The sequence below is a fragment of the Nestor notabilis genome, unplaced genomic scaffold, assembly GCF_000696875.1.
Source record: "Nestor notabilis isolate BGI_N333 unplaced genomic scaffold, ASM69687v1 scaffold1985, whole genome shotgun sequence".
NCBI lineage: Eukaryota > Metazoa > Chordata > Aves > Psittaciformes > Psittacidae > Nestor > Nestor notabilis.
The window spans coordinates 17,304-34,833 of record NW_009927676.1 but is presented as its reverse complement, the minus strand read 5'-3'; the positions used below and the strand labels follow the sequence as shown (position 1 = coordinate 34,833).

Genomic DNA, 17,530 nt, shown 5'->3' with positions numbered 1-17,530 from the left:
ATTCCTGCTTTGCAGCAGGGTTCTGAAATTTTTGGAGAGGAATAGTCGTCAGGCAGACAGGTGCGTGCTGTGGCCTACTGGAAATCCATTCATTCTTTGGTTGAGTCACAGCCTTTTGAAGATATCCACTGACAGCTTGCTTTGGGCTTGTTGCCAAAATCTTGGGATAAAAATGCTGTGGTGCTTCACATCAGTCCAAATGCAGAGGTGATTTCTGGATGAAACAGACCCTCTTGCAGTGGCTGCTGCTCCTCTCCCTTCCCCTCCTGAGCAAAGTGATGTTTTGCCTTGGAGAGGCAATATATTTGCTTTTCTGCCTTTTGTCTGTTTAGGCAGTCCGAATGATTATTTCACTTGATACTGATAAGGATTTCTATAAGTCTTCATACCTTACTCAGAGGTTATACAACCTGGAAATAAAACTTTTGATGCCTAATTTGGCAGACCGCAGTTTCAGCTATTTAATCCTTTTTTTTTAAAAGTCCATAATATAATGAATTATTCTGTCGTGAGGGTGACATTTGGATGGTGTTCCATAAGTAATACCTTGGGACTACATGCTCAATAATGAGCATGAAACAAAATATTGAATAGCTACCTCGTCCTGTCAGTGTCAACTTTGCTTTGAATTAGATGTTGTATCATGTCAAACAAGTAGCTTCTGGTTGCGAAATTAAGATGTTTATGCTGTTGCATGTGTGCAGAGAAAGTCAGAGCTAGGGTTCTTCTGGCCGCCTTTGCTCAGTGTTGCATCTTTTAATGGAGATCTGAGAGCAATTTAGCACTTAGGTTACAGTGACATCCTTGGAACTCACTCACAACCCTGTCCTTGATACAGTAAATGTAATACAAAAATGAAAAAGAAAACAGAGTGTAACTTTCAAGGATTAGTAGTCTGAGTTATACTTTAATGAGAAGTGGGGGTTTTACCTTTTGTTGATTTTGCATGGATTGTGAGTGATACTTCTGTGTTAGGGAATCTTGAGTCTTTGGAGCATGATACGTTTGTTTTAAGAGGTCATATGAAAAATCAGGGCCAGGCCCAACAGCAATCTTGATAGCTTTTGGTAATGTGGAGCATCCGTAAGTCTGGCTTAAGTTGGCAATCTTCATGTTTACACATGCTTTGCATTACTGCAGCAGAATAAGTCAGCCACTTGCGATCTCACCTTCAGCAGCCATACCACCTGCCACCAGAAGCATCCCAAAGCGAAAGGGCTCCAGGCTTAGTTGAGAGCTCCCTGGTTGGAGAGATGGAAATCATCTCAGTGAGCAGGCAGCAGTGAATTACTAGTGTTGCTGTTGCCAGCAAGGAGTTATTAGCTGCAGTGTGCAGAGCCAGAAGGCTTGGTTTGAGCACGCTTGACTCTGTGTATCCCCCCAGAGTGGTTCAGGAGAACCACGGCTGCTGTGTCTGAAAGGGTCCATATATCGCTGACCTTCCGAAGCATCTGTGCTCAGGTTGGTGTATAGATACAAAGAAGGTTGTAATATTTGGTAGGTCTTCATGTTGGAGCATATGAGGGAACCCTTGTTTTTTACTCAAAGAGTAAGTCATTTTAAAATCCTGTTGATACAACAGGAAGCTTGGCTACAATGCATAAATTAAGGAAGAAAATAATCTTGAAAGGTCATAGGCTTTGTAAGATGAAAGAGATAACACAAACCACATGACCAGTTTCCCTTTACACTACCCATAGAAAAATTTCTTTCCTTTGAGGTAATTTGCACCTCACTTCCAATTTCCTGAAAAGCTCATTTAAAACAATCACATATAGAAGCCTCTTTATGATCTTTAATTTCTGGTGTAGGGATCCGAGACCCAGAATGTCCCTTCTAGTCTGTGAGCCTTTACTGTCACATAAGACTGTTTTTTATCAGATTTCATCTTAATCACTAGGTTTCCTGGACCTCATTATTCCTAAAAGGAAGTTGTTTAAAATTCCAGTAATGGTTTGATTATCATCCTAAACATCGTGCTCTTTTTCCTCCCGGATATTTAGCCACAGACACATTTTTGAAGAGAAGTCACAAAATCATGGCTTTAGTTTTTCCCATGCTAAATAACATTGTCTCAGCATTCAGTCACATCACGATGGTAGCTATTCTTGATTCCCATTCCTGTTAGCATTAAACTTTCTGGGTTTGTGTGCGTGAAGGCTCGCCAGTGACACATCAGCAGTGGTATTATGTTGCCTTATGTCTACTGGAAACAATTCTCCTAGTTCATCCTAATAATAAATTTGTTTGATTGCGGTGACATCAAATGTTTAACCATTTGTAGGTTATAACCATTTGCAGGTCAGCCAATATGGTCAGATTTTCCTTCCTTTTATTCTCCCATTTCTAACTGATAATCCTACAGCTTTTCAGTTAGAAAAGGCTTATTTCTGGTCTGGGTGTGTAATGTTTGCGTTTTTGTTACTCCAATCCAAAAGGTGGTCCAGTTTCTTAGATAGTATTTTGATCATCTTCTGTATTGACTAAGATTCCCTACTTTGTAATCAACCAATGTAATTAGTCCAGTTCTAGTCTTTAATTCCTAAATTAGACTGAGAATTGTCCCAGAGACAAACCCTGGCCTTTCCTCTACCCTAATGGTCCCCTTTTAACACAGGCTGTGATAAGTCACTCTCTCTTCTGTTTCCCGGTTCTTCATCTTAAAATTCCTGTCCTTATACCCCTCCTTAACTAGTGATTTCCCTGGGAGAACCTGTTACCACTGGAGTGCTTTCTTGATTCAGTTGTTTAGGCACAATTCTGTGAGCTATTGGCCAACAGGTACAGGGTACCACTGCTGAGCATCCTCCACTGTCATCACAGTGATGGGAGCAGAGAGCCCTCGATATGTTTCAAAACATTACTCATTTGGGCTGTAATTCATAATAAGGACCCCTCCTCAGGAGGATATCAAAGCTCCGTTCTTTCTTGCTATGGTGGCTCTAAGGAATTTACTTTTTACACTTTAACTGCAGATTTCATGGCTGTAGTCATAATGCAATTGCCATTTAGTACTTTTCTCAATTCATCTTTTCCAAAGGTGCAGTGCAGTCTCCCCTGACTCTATTTATTTCAAGCATAGATTTTCAGTCTCATGCAAAATGTTTAAAAGCATTTCTAACGTAATTTTAAAAATAGAAAGCCAGCTTACAATTGTGCTATTAAGCATTTTTAAATTCTCCCACCTCTTCAACTGACATTTTTTTTTATTAGCAGACATGGTATTAAGCTGCTGGTTTTGATAGTTTTAACAACTAATTTTGCAAGATAGCTATATAAATTTGAATACCATTTTGCTCCTCTGTTAAAACCTAGGTGAAAGAATTAGTGTGGCAGCATCTATCCTTCTAACATGCATTATTATATTTGCTAAGATTTTGCGTAATAAAAATATTGTGAAACATACATAGTATTCACTTCACAGAAGTTCCAGCAGGTGGAACGTCTCACTAATGTGGCAACAGTGCTATACAAAACATGTGAAAAGGTCATTCCTGTTTAAACCTCCATCTGTGTATCATTGGGAGGCATTAGTCTGTCAGAGAAAAAAAAAAAAAAAAAGTTGTTTTTTTTTTCTGTCTTAAATAGCTGTAGAATTCATGTTTAAAAAGAAAAGAAATTGTTTTACTTCAGTAGAAGTTTTCCTTCCCTAATAAAATACAAAAGTCTGATCAGGTATTATTTAAAGTGTCTTCCAAGAATCCCGGCTACAATACTAGTTGAAAGAGAGAAGGATTAATAACATTTAAAGGAAAGAAGTGGAAAATCTTTAAGGTCATTTCTTTTCATGACAAAGAAACTTAAAAAGCATGGCAGACAGGATCTTCAAAGGTTTCTAAGGTTCTGTCATCAGCTCCCAATCAATAGGAGTTAGATACCCAAATTAAGAGTTCAGTTCAAGTCTTCAAAGGTATTTGGGTGCTTAACCTCCTCTTACCTTTCAGATCACTTCTAAGGATAAAATAGCAGTTCACCTGAAAACATTTTGGTGCAGTACTTCCATTTCCAGCACTTGGATAATTTGCAGCACCCACTGATAAACAATAATGGTACTTTTGCAGTTTTGTTACTCGTTTGAAGATGTGTAGAGTTGATCTGGTTGACCAAATTATTTTCCTTTGTGAAGCAAAAATTTGGCTTTAAATTTTAATACAGGGAAAAAAAACAAAGCAAAACAAACCAGAAGTAAACTTTAAGAAGTGAACTGATGAAATAGTGTTAATGTTTGCAGAGGCTGAATATGGCAGTGAATTTGCAAAACTCCTGAGTCTGTATTCCATAAGGATGCAGAAGTAAATGATTTCTTTGTAACAGGTCGTACCTGCACTGTCCTAGGCTTTGACTTTACCAGTCCGTGCTTGCACATCTGCCTGTACAGGATAAGGCTCCTGTCAGTTAACTGAAGTTATTATCAGTGTAAAAAATTAAATACCGTGTATAAATGTATTCAAAATACGTTGCCTAGCATAGATCTTCCATGCACTATTAATCTCCCTCAAAGTTTGCCAAGCCTCCATCTAAAGGGAGATCCCACTGGGAGCTGTGTGGTGCAGTCAGGACTACCCCTGCCTTTATATTACTTTTTTAAGTATTTGTAAAAATCGTCCGTGGTTCAGATGTACTTGAAGTATTCTGTCTGATAGCGGTGCCTCAGGCATACACAATGGAAGTGGCAGTGCCCTGTGTTAACATGGAATTGCTGTTTGTTTACAGTCTTGAGTCACTGAATCCTTCCTGTCAAGCAGAAAGCATTCATTATAATGCAGGCACTTAACGTCTTCACCGCCCGCTCTTGCGTGACATCAAAACATAAGCTGGAATATTATTGTCATATGCCTTAGAGTTCGTGAATGGGCCGTGGATCCCAAAGCCTCAGGCACTGAGTGGCATGTTTGGTCTTTTGGAGGAGCAATTCTGCCTCTAGTCCAGCATTTGCATCTCTGAGACAGTTGTCACAGCTGCTCCCAGTAATGTTGACTGTCATGTTTTTTAGTGCAAATGCACCTCATCTGAATAGCTAGGCAGTGGTTACACTCCACATTTTATGGATTTTCATTTTGTTCTTTTATCAACCTAGAGGCTGTGCTGAGAGCCAGTTGCTTTGAGGCTGGGAAGTGGATGGGGCAGAGCAGACACATTTGCTTTCTTGCCTTTATGTCCAACTTGGGGCCCTTCATCACTCTAAGAAAGAGCAGCTCCCTCATCAGCCGGCTCCCAGCACCAGGACTGGCCACAGGATTCTTGCTCTTGCCACTACGGAGGGGCAGCTGCTGAGCAGGAGGAAATGAGTCTCAGCAGGCACAAATCTATTGCCTGTGTTTTTATTCTTTCCATCTCTTCCAAACGGAAAACAATCTGAGCAGTTTCTGAGGACGAGGGATATAAATCTGTCTGCTGCTATTTATAACGTGCTCGTCACTACAGTGTCTAAATGCTTAAAGTATACATTCACCGCCTAACCTGAGGTGGTCTTCCAGCTGCTTGGGCTGTCAGGAGCAGGCGTGTCTCAGACCAGCAGCAGAGAGAAGCGCCAGGAGACATCCGGGTCTCATTCTTACCCCTGCTCATGCTGTGGCAGGTTGGCTGTCAGGCTTGAGGCCGTTGGGGTGTTGTGCAGTGGGAGGGTGGTAGCGTGGACCTCCCTGCTTGACACAGTGCTGAATGGTGACCCTGGCATTATGTGACTTGCGTCAATGTAACAAGCATCTGCTTTGCTATCCAGTAATACTAAAGGGAACATTTGATGTCCTAAGCCTCACAGGCAGACTGAGTGCTCTTCTTCTTTAGGTGGGTAGAACGCAGTGGATAAACTATGTGGGTGTCTTTTGAACCAGGCCATAAAAATGGCTCTGTCTGTTCTGGATGGGTATTTTAATAAGCAAATATATTCCCTTTGCTTTTATTTGTAATAAGATACCCCTTTTCTGTCTGATCTCTTTCAAACATGTTTCACTTTCACCACATGCACCTATGTATTATTCTTTATTCCCATATTCTACATGGACAATCAAATAATATTCAAACCACTGATTCATTGAAATACTTTTTAAACTGTTGTTGTTAGTCATTTTTGTATTGACTGAATTTTTCATTGGTAATATTGTTGGCAGCAGTCCATGTCTGCCTGGCTGGAGGCCAGTTTAAGCTCAGCAGGATGAGCCCTATTGTTCAGCAGACTTGGATTTTGTTAAACTCTCTAACAGAAATATGTGTCAGGAGATTTGCAGCTATAAATTGGATCATGTCGGTGAGGTTGGGAACTCGCTCAATACGAAATTGAACATTTCGCCATGCCTGTTGCTAAATACGTTTATGCATGTTTCCTCCATGGGTTAAAAAAAAGAAAAGAAGGAAAAAAGCAAGGAAAAAAGCTAGACCTGTTGAGCTCTGTCTCTACCTTATATAGCTGGTACTTTCTTTGATGTTGAGTGGTTGAAAAATGCAGCAAGGCTTGGTTTCGTGCATTGCAATGTTGAATCAAGTCTGTTTTCCCTTTTTTCTCTGTGTGTTGCAGGCAGTCAGATGCCACCACAGCCTCCTGGCAGCCAGTCAGAATCCAGCTCCCACCCTGCCTTGAGCCAGTCACCAATGCCACAGGACCGAGGTTTGTTAGGTGTTGGGGCTTTTTTAGTTGGTGCCAAATGCAGCCTTTGTTTTAAGTCACACATAAGCGATGTGAGATTTCCTGGTATTTCTTTTATTTTCTCAGGGAAAGTAATGGCAGTCCTCATTGTAAAAGGCTCAGGGGCTTTCCTTCTCTGGGGAAAGAGCAATTGAATAGCAGGTTTTACCAAAATGTAATTGGAAACAAGGCTTTCTGAAAATACAGTGAATGCCCAGAGTATAAAGGCAGTTTGCTGTAAATACTTGTGTCATGTCTTACAGAATTCAACATTTGGTCGTCTATCTTAGAATTAAAATGTATAGAAACAATGTTAGCTGTGAGCACTGCAGTTTTGTTACTGTTCTCAAAATTCTCATCTCTAGGATCTTTGCATGGACACGATAGCTAGTCCTTTAGCCAGTTCTAGGATAAAAATATCTTTAAATATAAAGGGAAATCAACTATTTAGGTCAAATGGTTCAAAGATTTGGAAATCTTGCAAGGGAAAACCTTGCAGGCAACAGCAGTGTTCTAAAAAGGGTGCTTCCTAGCAAGCGCTTACAGAAATAAACAGAGCTGCTTTTTTTTTTTCTTAAAGTTACTATTTATAAACTGTAAGCCCTTCTCCTTTTGCCTCCTTCCTCCCTAGCTTTGGGAAGATAGTTGTCATAGCTTTGTTGTGTGACCATATATATGATCAACTGCTGTAAACTGGGCATTCTGTCCATGCAGTGGTTAACATGTGCCAGTGACAAGCTTGCAAAACAGACACATGATAACTGCGATAAACATGGAGTTATTTATGAAATGCCCCTCCTAAAATGTCTTGCTACCAGAAATACTCCAAGTAGCACCATATGGGGATACCATAAATACTAGAAGTTTTCTCACAGTGAAACAAGTTGAACTCACAGAATGACAAATTTCTGGGATAGCATCCAGGAGGAACTAAGAGGACTCACAAAGAAAAGAGTCTTAATTTTTGCTGGGTTTCTGTGTTGGATGTCCCCTCCTCCAGGAATGCTGATTAATGAGAACATGAAACACAAAATTCCACACTCAACTTGTTTGTTCCATGTCCTTTTTTAGAGTAATATACGTTTGGTGAAACCAAAATTGCCTCAGTATTTGATACACATATATGATGCTTTGTGGGATAGACTGTCACAAGACAGTGGGAATGGATCAGATTTGAGGCTTTGAACACGCAAGCGTCTCAGAAAGATGTGTGCCTTTCTTGGCACAACTGGGGCTTCTTGGCACAAAAATACAGTGCCCAGTAATAATTATTTCTGCAGTGTGTGTTCCTCACCTGGCTTTGGGGGACAAGTTAGGGAGGTGTGACAGAGCTGAAAGTGTCGAACCTGTCCGTTGTTGCTGTAGAACAAAACTGGGGGTCATTGTGTGGTCAAGAGAAGCGGAGGGGTATTCAAAAAAGTAAAACAGAGTAAGACAGCTGCCGTAACTGGGAAGTAAAATTCACAGTTTGATTTAGCGTGGTTCTTCCTCTGTGCAGGTGGGTATGTGTGAGAGTTGGGGGTATGTTCTTACAGAAAACATGTTTGGGAATGTTTGATTTTTGCACTCTTCATATGCAAAATCCAGTGTAATATGCATGATCCATGTGACCCAGCTTGTACTAGAAGTCCTTTTGTTTCATGCAGCAGATACAAAATTTGTAACTAGCTAGGTCATATTGATTTTGCAGAACATGTTCCCCAAAGCTTCTCTAAAGTCTGTGCTATACTCGCATAAACATGCGTGCATTCCCTTTTGTGCCCTGTCATTGATTAGAGACTCCTTTGAAATGGAAAACTTCACCTTTTAAAAAGGCTGCTACATTAGTTGATTCCTTTGCTTGCTTGAACTGCTTTCCACTGAACTTGAAGAAAGGAAGGAGGGGGAATGATGGGGACTCAAAGGGAAGGTGCTTGTCACTTACTGATAAAAACCTGAGTAGAAAGTGTTGCTGCTAAGGACACCTGATCCATAGGCATCTGTTAGAGTAATTTAAACTCTTGACTTACTGATACACTGTCTCCCCAAAAAGAAAAGAAAGAAGGAAAAAGAAAAATAAAAGTAAAACAAAAAACCCCAGAGAACCTTCCTAGGATAAGGTAGTGTTGTTTGGTTTAACACTTCGTATAACAGTTCTTTCCTTGTTTGGAGAGATAATTGAGTGAACAAAAGGTTACTGATCATTTCTAAAGCAGAATCCTCTGCTCTCAATGTTGAAACAAATGTTATTTACCAGATATTGTGAAGCTTGACAGGTGGAGTGTGAGCTGTAGCGCTTCTGGATGCTAAACCACTACCTTGAACCATTAAGTTTACATTTATTTATTTTATTATGAGAGTGTTTGATTATATTTTACCCTATTTTCTATGGTTACTCAGCACCCAGCTGGGATTTTCATGTTTGCCTGCCTAAGACTATACGTCCCCTGTCACACAGTGCAGCATGAAGCAAAAAGCCTATTTTCACATGTACATTCTGTGTGTGGAAGGAGGGGAGTGGTAGGATATGTGCATATATACAGTAATGGGAATTTCTTGGGGGACTGGATTTTTTGTGCATTCCAGCTTGCTTTTTATACAGCTTATTTTATGCTTTGTGTAATGAGTGTAAAAATGCTTACTTTTCAAAAATAATCTGAAAATGTTTCATGTCCTGCTCAAGCTGTAGGACATTTGGACCTGAGTCAGCATAGGTGGAGCATGCTATTCTAGGCAGCCCACGTCTGTTCTCATCCCAGAATTGGTGACTGGCCACTGTTGTTTGAAGCCCAATCAGTGAAACTTCTTTAGTTCTACCAACACACACTGTTACCTTGGAAATGAGAAATTGCATGTACTTTTATGTGCATAACCTATGTCTCAGCTTCTGAGAGTCTGTTATTTGAAGTAAATCCCATACACCTTAATGGACTGTTGGCGCCAGAGAGCTAAGGAGACAGGTGAGCAGGCTGTGCAGTACTGGGGTCAGAAGTCTCTAGAGAAGCAGGAGCGGCCATGGCTGCTCACCTACTTGTGTTTTTAATCTCAGCAATTACAGTTACTTGGGAATACCACATGAAAATGATCACGGCCAATGAAACTAGTCATTGAAACTTGCTATGCTTTGGGGGGGAAAAGGGGTGCATGTTTTGCAGTTTGTTTTTGATACAGCTACTCCAGACTTTTCTTTACTATGATCAAAAGTAGGGGGTTCATTTTTTTGTGTTATTGAAGTCAAAGCTTTTTATAAATTTCAGTTACATCAGCCCCCAGAGGTCGGGCAGTGGTGATGCCACAGCTGTTATAACCATTTGGCAAATAACTGAGGTAGAGTCATTTGACTATATTCAGCTGTATATACTTTCCTCATCTGTTTGGGTTTTGAAGCCGCACTTTGAGGATGTGCTTAGTAGACAGAACTGCTCAGTGGGTTAGAAGCTATTTGTATGGATCAAACAGAAACCCAGTATATCCAGATTGACCCCCTAAATCAGTTTCCTGAAGCTGCAGCATGAAAAAGAATCCTTCCATCCTGGCCATTAGCTTATACTCCCACTCTTACTTTTGGAACCTAACAGAGGTGTCTGTCTGCATACCTGAATACTCACCTATGCAAATACTAAGAGGAGAATGTTTGTCACAATAATGTTGAAATAGGCGTTTTTACCCCCACGGAGATGAATGGTTCTATACCAGTTTTTTAAAAAAACCCTTGAAAAACTAACCTACTTTTAAGTAGTGTTTTTCATGCTTATGCAGTTGGATATGTACATGTCAGGATTCAGTCTTATATTAAAATAGTGAACTGGGAGCTCCTGAAAACCATTGAATTTAATGGAAACGGTTAATGACTTTAGGTTATTACTCTAGCAAGCACTCTCATAATGGGCATACTTAAAGAAGCCTTATTTATTAGTGCAAATGTATATGGGTCAGAATTAATTTTTTAAAAATCTTTAATTGTTTTCCCCTTACAATTTTCACAGCGGTACGTAGTTAAATATTCATGATAATGCTGATGATATGCTAAAGGTCTGAAATAGATCTGGAGTCTCAAAATCAACACAGGTTATTTAACCCTTTTCATCTAATGCACCATTGGGGACTTGCTCAGTGAAATCCCAGAGCACTGGAATAATTAGAAGATAGTAATGAGGATTTAATTAGTCCTTGAGATATGCTGAAATAGGACCACTGAGAACTTTTCTGTTTGGACATGGACTGCAAGCAAAATTGATGCCGTTGCAGCTGCTGTGATGTGCTGGAAAATGTATTCCATTGCTGGAGGCAGTTTTCATGGCAGCATTCTGTGCCTGTCAAATCTATGTGGAAAGTGGTCCGAGTAAGCACCTCCAAAATAGTTGAATAGTAGCCTTGCTTTTCTCCATCACATCCTTGCAGTACCTTTTCTATTTTCTTTTTTTATGTTATTCTTTCCATTCAAGCTTTATTTCTTTTATTGTTGACATGATCCAGCTTTTGAGGATTGTTGTACACTTGTACGCTCTATTAAAAACATAGACAGGGACAGAGAGTTAGAAGCTGTAGGCTTGTAGGAGTACAGGTGTTATACTAAGCAAAATTTGGATCTTTTTGACACAACTACTTGTAAGGTTTATCCTCAGATCTAGTCCTTATTTAGTAATAGATCTTCACAGATGAGATATTTATCAGCTGCTGCAATGTAGTAAATTTAAATAGCTTTTTTGCCATCCAAGATGTTATCCAGCAAGAGGTAGTAACAGATGGGATGTGAGCAGGCATTTTGATGTTCTCTTTGTGCTTCCCTATAAACACTGAGTAGCAACTGAATTCCTGTAACTACAATTTCCTAATTTACCCATTAGATTTCATATCGGTATTTTTCTCCCCTTTAACTGTTTTCTGGGCATGCTTATTTACACGCAGTCATCACATAAATCCCACTGTCATGTATTTTATTCTAACAAAATATAAATGTTTTTGCTTGCACGGAAGACACAGAATACCAATTGGGTGTTTTGCACCTACAATTCCTGATGACATTTATGGCTTAATACTGACATGTGATGGTAGAGATTCTTTTCCCTGAATTCTATTTTCTTCTTAAGGAACCAGAAGGAAGAAAATTGATCAAAGAATTCTTATTGCAACAAAAAAGATACTGTAGTTTGCTTTTAGATCTTAAAAAGTCTTTTTTTCCCTGAGAATACATTTTTTGCTCTCATTTGGGGGTTTGGGATCTATTCAGAGCACTGAGGAGCTAGAGAATAAAATGATTCTTGTCATTAAAATTCTTCTGCTTGCCATGTTAACGATGACACCACTTAAGGTTAAATCAGACTTGGTAATAAGTTTACTTGATGTAGACTGAAGGGTTTCAGGCTCTTGAAGAAAGATGGTTGAGACATGCACTGAGTGCAAAGCCACAGGTATGTTTGAGTGCCTCTTCTGCATGTAGCGTTGTCCAAGTGGGTCAGTGCGGAGGAGCCGAGCTCCAGCTGGTGCACAGGAACACCGTGCCAGGCCGGGAGGAAATCGTCATGCCCAGAAGACTGGGGTTAGAGGAATTGGGCCCTCAGCAGCTAAAAAAATGCTTCATGTAAGGAGGAAAAGCAGGTTTTACTTGAAACTGTCACACTAGCTCAGTAAAACATACCTTTTTCATCACAAAGACATGACTAAATAGGACATGATGAATAGAACATGATGCATAGGACCATGTAGAGCTGCTCTGTATGTGAAGGCAGAGCCATGCAGTAGAGTTGTGCACTAAACTTCGGTGACTCAAAAGTTAGTTTCTCAGTTTAGTGAGCACTAAATTTATCAGGTCTTTAAAAAGGATCAGGCCATCAATGCTTTTTACCACTTTGTTTTTAATTTGCTGGTAGAAGTGCAAGTGAAGTGCACTGAAATGTAGTGTTGGTGTGATAAACAGGTTTTTTAAATGTATACACACTGTTCTTTGCTATTTTAATTGCAGTGGCACCCAAGACCGCCATCTTTCTACCTGTTTTTATTGTACTACATCATGTAGCAATGCACAGAAAAAAAGCTTACAATATGTCTACTATGATAAGCAGTCAAAATCTTTGGGATAAACAGATACTGGTTTTCCCTCTGAGCTGTGGGAGTGGATAGTTTTGTGTCTGTCTCAAGCATTGCAGGAAGACCTGCTTTTCTTACCCAAAAGTATTAGTAAGGATGTTACTCTGCCAAACCAGGTTAATTCTTAAAGCAATCAGTTGCCATTTCAGGATGCTGGTTTCAGACTGTATTTGGATTTCAAACATATATCAGCCAGTCTTAGCACTGGCTTGATCTGATTAGCTGTGGCCTATACTAAATATACAGCAGTATTGGCCATCTGCAAGCAGGAGGAAAGGGTATGATTTACGTATGATAAGCCATGCTGGGAGATGACAAGACTGCAGAAGTAGGATTTGAAGTAGATAATAATATCTGTACAATCAAACCCAGAGTCAGGTCTCCCAAGCAAATTTTGTGTACTAGCAGCTGGTCATTGCTTTCTTCTTGCTGATGTTAAATCTTGTTATACTTGGGGATGAATCTTTATTTAATTTTTTAAACTAAATTGGGGATTCTCTTTTTGAAATTAGGGAGATTAATTGAATTATTGTGAGAGAGTTTATATAGTTGCCAGCACAGAGACTTCTCAATAGAAAAGTTTCCACTGACTTCATTAGGCAGCCGTCGGATTCCCTGCCTCTGGGCTCAGGGAGCAAGAAAAGCCACAAGCAGTCACTGGTGAAGAACTTGACAAAGCGACAGTTGATGTTGCTGTCACCAGGCTTGAAATAAAGCTACTGGGTACAATCCTCATCCCTGGGACAGCTTCCCATCATGGTCTATAAACTGGGAGACGTCAGTGGTCTGCCTCTTCAACAGCACCATCATTTCCAGGATACTCTGCTCCCTCAGTACCTAAGTTAAGCTTTTTGTGAAGCTTATCTAAAACTGTAGAACTTCTAACCTAAGACCCTTTATGTCTTTTGAAGTTGAAATCTATATAAATGTATATATTAATAGATAACACTGGATAGTTCCTTCCATCCCAAAGAATCCCAAAAGGCTGCAGAATAATCGCTCATCAGGGAACAGCTGCAAATCCAGGAAGTTAAAAATCAGTCAAATCATAAATCATGGTAAAATAAGACCGAAAAGATATTATTATTTATTCTACGTGTGTGCAAAACAGAAAAGACACATTGTGTGTGTTTTAGTCGTGTCCACAAAATCTATGTATATCTCGTGGTATTCATTATATTTACTTCATGAAAAGGAGGATCTGAGTTGATCCATGGAACAGTTGAACAGGAGTCTCCAGGGAGGGTAAATTTTTCAAACCTGAAATTTAGACCATTAAGCCTGCAGGCCGTGCACATTACACGTTGAAAAATGCTGTTCCTTCTTTGCTCTCTTCTGTGATTTTCCTAAGTATACATGTTATTAGGGAAACTTAGACAAATGTTGACTGTGTAAAGCAGATGGACTCCTCAGTTTTGTCATGTTGCTGTTCATATTCATTCCAGCAGTCCAAGGTACCTACTGAAATTGAGGATGTGCTTTGGGGCCAGTCGATGATAGGGTAGGATGAGGAGCTTTTGTGCTTGCAAGTCACCATTACCCAGATTTTCCAAGCACAATAGTAAAAGCATCTTGTGTAAGTAATGTTACAGTAACAAATTATATGTGAGATGGTGGATGAGCAATGTTTTTTTGTTCTGTCTGTGCACCTCCACAAATGTCTTTCGTTCTTTGCCCTCAGTGTAGCACTTAAAAATTTACATCACAGAGCGTTATGCAAGGTTTGCATTAGGAAAGGCTGGATATTTCTTCCCCAGCTACCATCTGGGTAATCTCACTGATCCTTCCGCAGATTCTAATTTATCAATGATAGATTATATGAATTTCAAGGCTAGGCAGTAGCAGAGGGAGATTTAGGGGTGGGAAGAATTTAAACATTATTGCATGCTATACATAGACCGGGTTTTGTAATATCAGAGAGAGAAGCAGAGGAGATTCAGCCAGTTAACCTAATAGCACAGCTGGTAAAACACTAGGGGGTCTGGGTTAAGACCTTAGCTAGGTCATTAGTTTCCATCTTCCCCAAAGCTATTCACATTGTGAAGAAGAGAAGCAGTCAGACAAATAAACAGTGAGGAGACTGGAAGATAGATATTAAAGCATAGTAAGAAAATACTTTTAAAGAAAAATAAAACAAATTCAGCACTTTTTCTTGAAGCAGAACATCGATCCTTTTGTGAAAAGGAGAAATACTGTAGTGATCTTTGCAGAAAGCCCCAGTTTCGCTACAGTGATGTTTTCCATAATTGCTGTTTCACATAAGCAAAGAAACATCCTTTGTTGAATGGGTGTGAAGAAATAAGGTGGCTGTTCTGCAGATGCCAACATGAAAATGAATCTTCCAGGTACCAAAGGGAAACCGTGTCACTTTTACTCTGGCCCAGAGAACTTCAGATGATTTCAGTGGCACCCTGATGGACTTGGAGATGACAGGCTTTTCTGTGGGCTGAAAAAAGAGCTCAATGTAGAAGTTAGATTTTTTTTTTTTAATGGTTAATGGGGAAACAATAAAGAACTTTCTCCTAAGAACTCTTTGAGGCTTTTTTAAATAAAAAAGATTGTGATTGGAGAAAGAAAGGAGGATTTTAAATTTTTTCTGTTAGCTTTTATAAGAATAAAAAGCATTATCAAGACTACTATCTGTCCTATTAGAGGCTAAAGAATAAGCCTCTTAATTTGTCCTATGTCAGTGGTCTCAGTACATTTTTTTATGCTCCTGTCCTTCAGTTGTCCAAGTTGCTTGTCAGCAGAAGTGTTTGCTTGGCGCCAGGGATATTAGCAATATCCTGGTGTTCTCAATACCTAAGTACTGCCCTTGTCATCTAACAGGTTCGTACCAGAGCCATCCAAAGACACTGTATTGGTGCAGTGCTGTAGCTTAGCTGTGCTAAATATGGGTCAGATCTTGTTTGCCATCTGTTTGTAAAGGTGTTTTATTTATTACTTCTTTCACCTGCCTATTGGGTGCACAGAAATGCGGAGAATTAGTATCATCTAAATGAGGTTGACACTGCAAGCTGATCTACTTATGCTCACCAACTCTGTAGAGTATATTACTAAGTTGAATGTTCTGTGTGTGACAAATGTAGGTTTCATATGTGCTGCCACCAGTCCAACTGAGCATGTTTTAGTAAAGCTGTCTTCTGGAAAGTGAGAGTAGGAGCTGAGGTATCCTGCATGTAAAGAAATCTTGTGCCTGCTTGCTCTAGAGGCCAGTTTTCATATGCCACCCACATGGTTTCACTTGGGTTGTATTCTGGTGCTTGGGTCAAACCTTCCCCAGTTTCTTCACAGCTGTTAGTTGTTTAAACTTGTATAAAATTTTTGTCTGCTTAGTTTTTTTCCAGTATCTAGATTTCTCTCACTGTGTCCTTCCTAATGTAGGTTTTTGGTAGCCCCTTAAGGGAGTATCATGGCATTCTCTGCCAGTGACAGTAAGCAGCTTATGGCCATGTAGTGCTGGCCTCTCATAAGCAATGGCACAACAGTATTTTCTTAGCTCCTGCAAGTCCATAAGCCACTCATCTCTAGGTCTGATGACACCATTTGAAGATGTTAGTTCCAGTACTGTCAACAGTCTCTGCAGATAACCTGGGTGCATATTTATGGTCCTGGTATCTCAGGCTTATGCAAGAGTAACCAACTGTATTGATTACTAAAACACCTCATTAATGTGTGAATCTTACTCTGTTGAATGTTTCCTTGCCGTGCTCTGAGGTGCTGACTGTGGACATGTTTAGCTGGGCAACATGGTTCACCAGTCCAAACACTTACTGAGCTGTCCTTGCCATTTGAGATGTGTGGGCTAGAGAGATTTTCAGTCTGATCTTCCTGAGCATCTTGCCATGCTAACAGGTTGCCAAATTTTATTATATCCACTGCACAGAGTAGTAGTTTTGTTTGTTTAGCTTTACCCTGTCACTTCTTGTCTCAGTATTGTTTACCCATGGACGAGCTCCATTTGGGAGTCACCGCTTTAGATCTATCTCAATTCTGTTGTATTCTCTGGTGAAAATCCTGAGATAGTGAATACAACCCAAACGGCTGTCTGCGGAAGGAAAGTCTGCCAAAAACTGTCATGGGTGTGCAAACATTTGCTGTTTTTTCCCAAGGGTACTGGCCAGTGCCTTGCTAACGTACCAGGCAGCGGAAATTTGTGTGATTCTCCCCATGCACAAGGTAGTGGAAAATACCTCTTCTCACATGTTTATCTTTTTTACCTGATTTGTAAGTAGAGAATTTTACATTATTTTTCTCTAATTATTTGATGATTAGTGAATGCATCCAATCTCTTTCTGCTTTTCTCATTCCGTGGTTTTCCGAGTAATAAGCCAATCTAGCCCCTTCTTTAGCTTCTGCCCTTGAGCAAGGGGAACTTCCTTATTCCTTACTCAGAAGAGTACCTCAGTTGTTTTGGTCCCATGCTCTGTCAGTAAGTATGCCTCTCTAGAAAGAGTGATAGCCTGATGTATTTTTTCTTACGTAAGTCCTTTTTTACAAAGTAGCATTGCAAGTTTTATCTTTCCTCATTTTTTATTTATCAAATGTGTAATTTAATAATGATCTGCTATCACTGTAAACTCCAAGGTTTTTCTGATCTTAAAATGAGTAAGTGTTCCATGTGTTTTCAGGTTTAATTCATTCATGAAAATTGATGCAGCATTCCTGGCTAAATCAAAAGACCTCTCACTGACCATGGGTTAAGTGTGTGCCAGCAGGCGATTGCTGTCCATCAGCTGATAGGCAGTAACTTGTTACTTTGCAGTCATTTCCTTTGTGTTTGAGCTCTTGCTTTCCTGGAAAGGTGGTTTGGGATTTTTTTTCCACATTCAAGCCAAGACT

The 17,530-nt window shown here is 39.8% G+C and overlaps 1 protein-coding gene across 1 annotated transcript in view; it reads left to right on the top strand.

The window, feature by feature from the left end:
* LOC104405417 (AT-rich interactive domain-containing protein 1B-like) overlaps positions 1–17,530 on the top strand; it is a gene marked incomplete at its 3' end in the record, with an annotated part of 54,431 nt that overhangs the window by 25,256 nt on the left and 11,645 nt on the right. Inside the window, exon 4 of the mRNA XM_010014140.1 lies at positions 6,515–6,604. Coding sequence (XP_010012442.1) covers positions 6,515–6,604 — 90 coding nt within the window. The remainder of the gene's footprint in view (positions 1–6,514; positions 6,605–17,530) is intronic.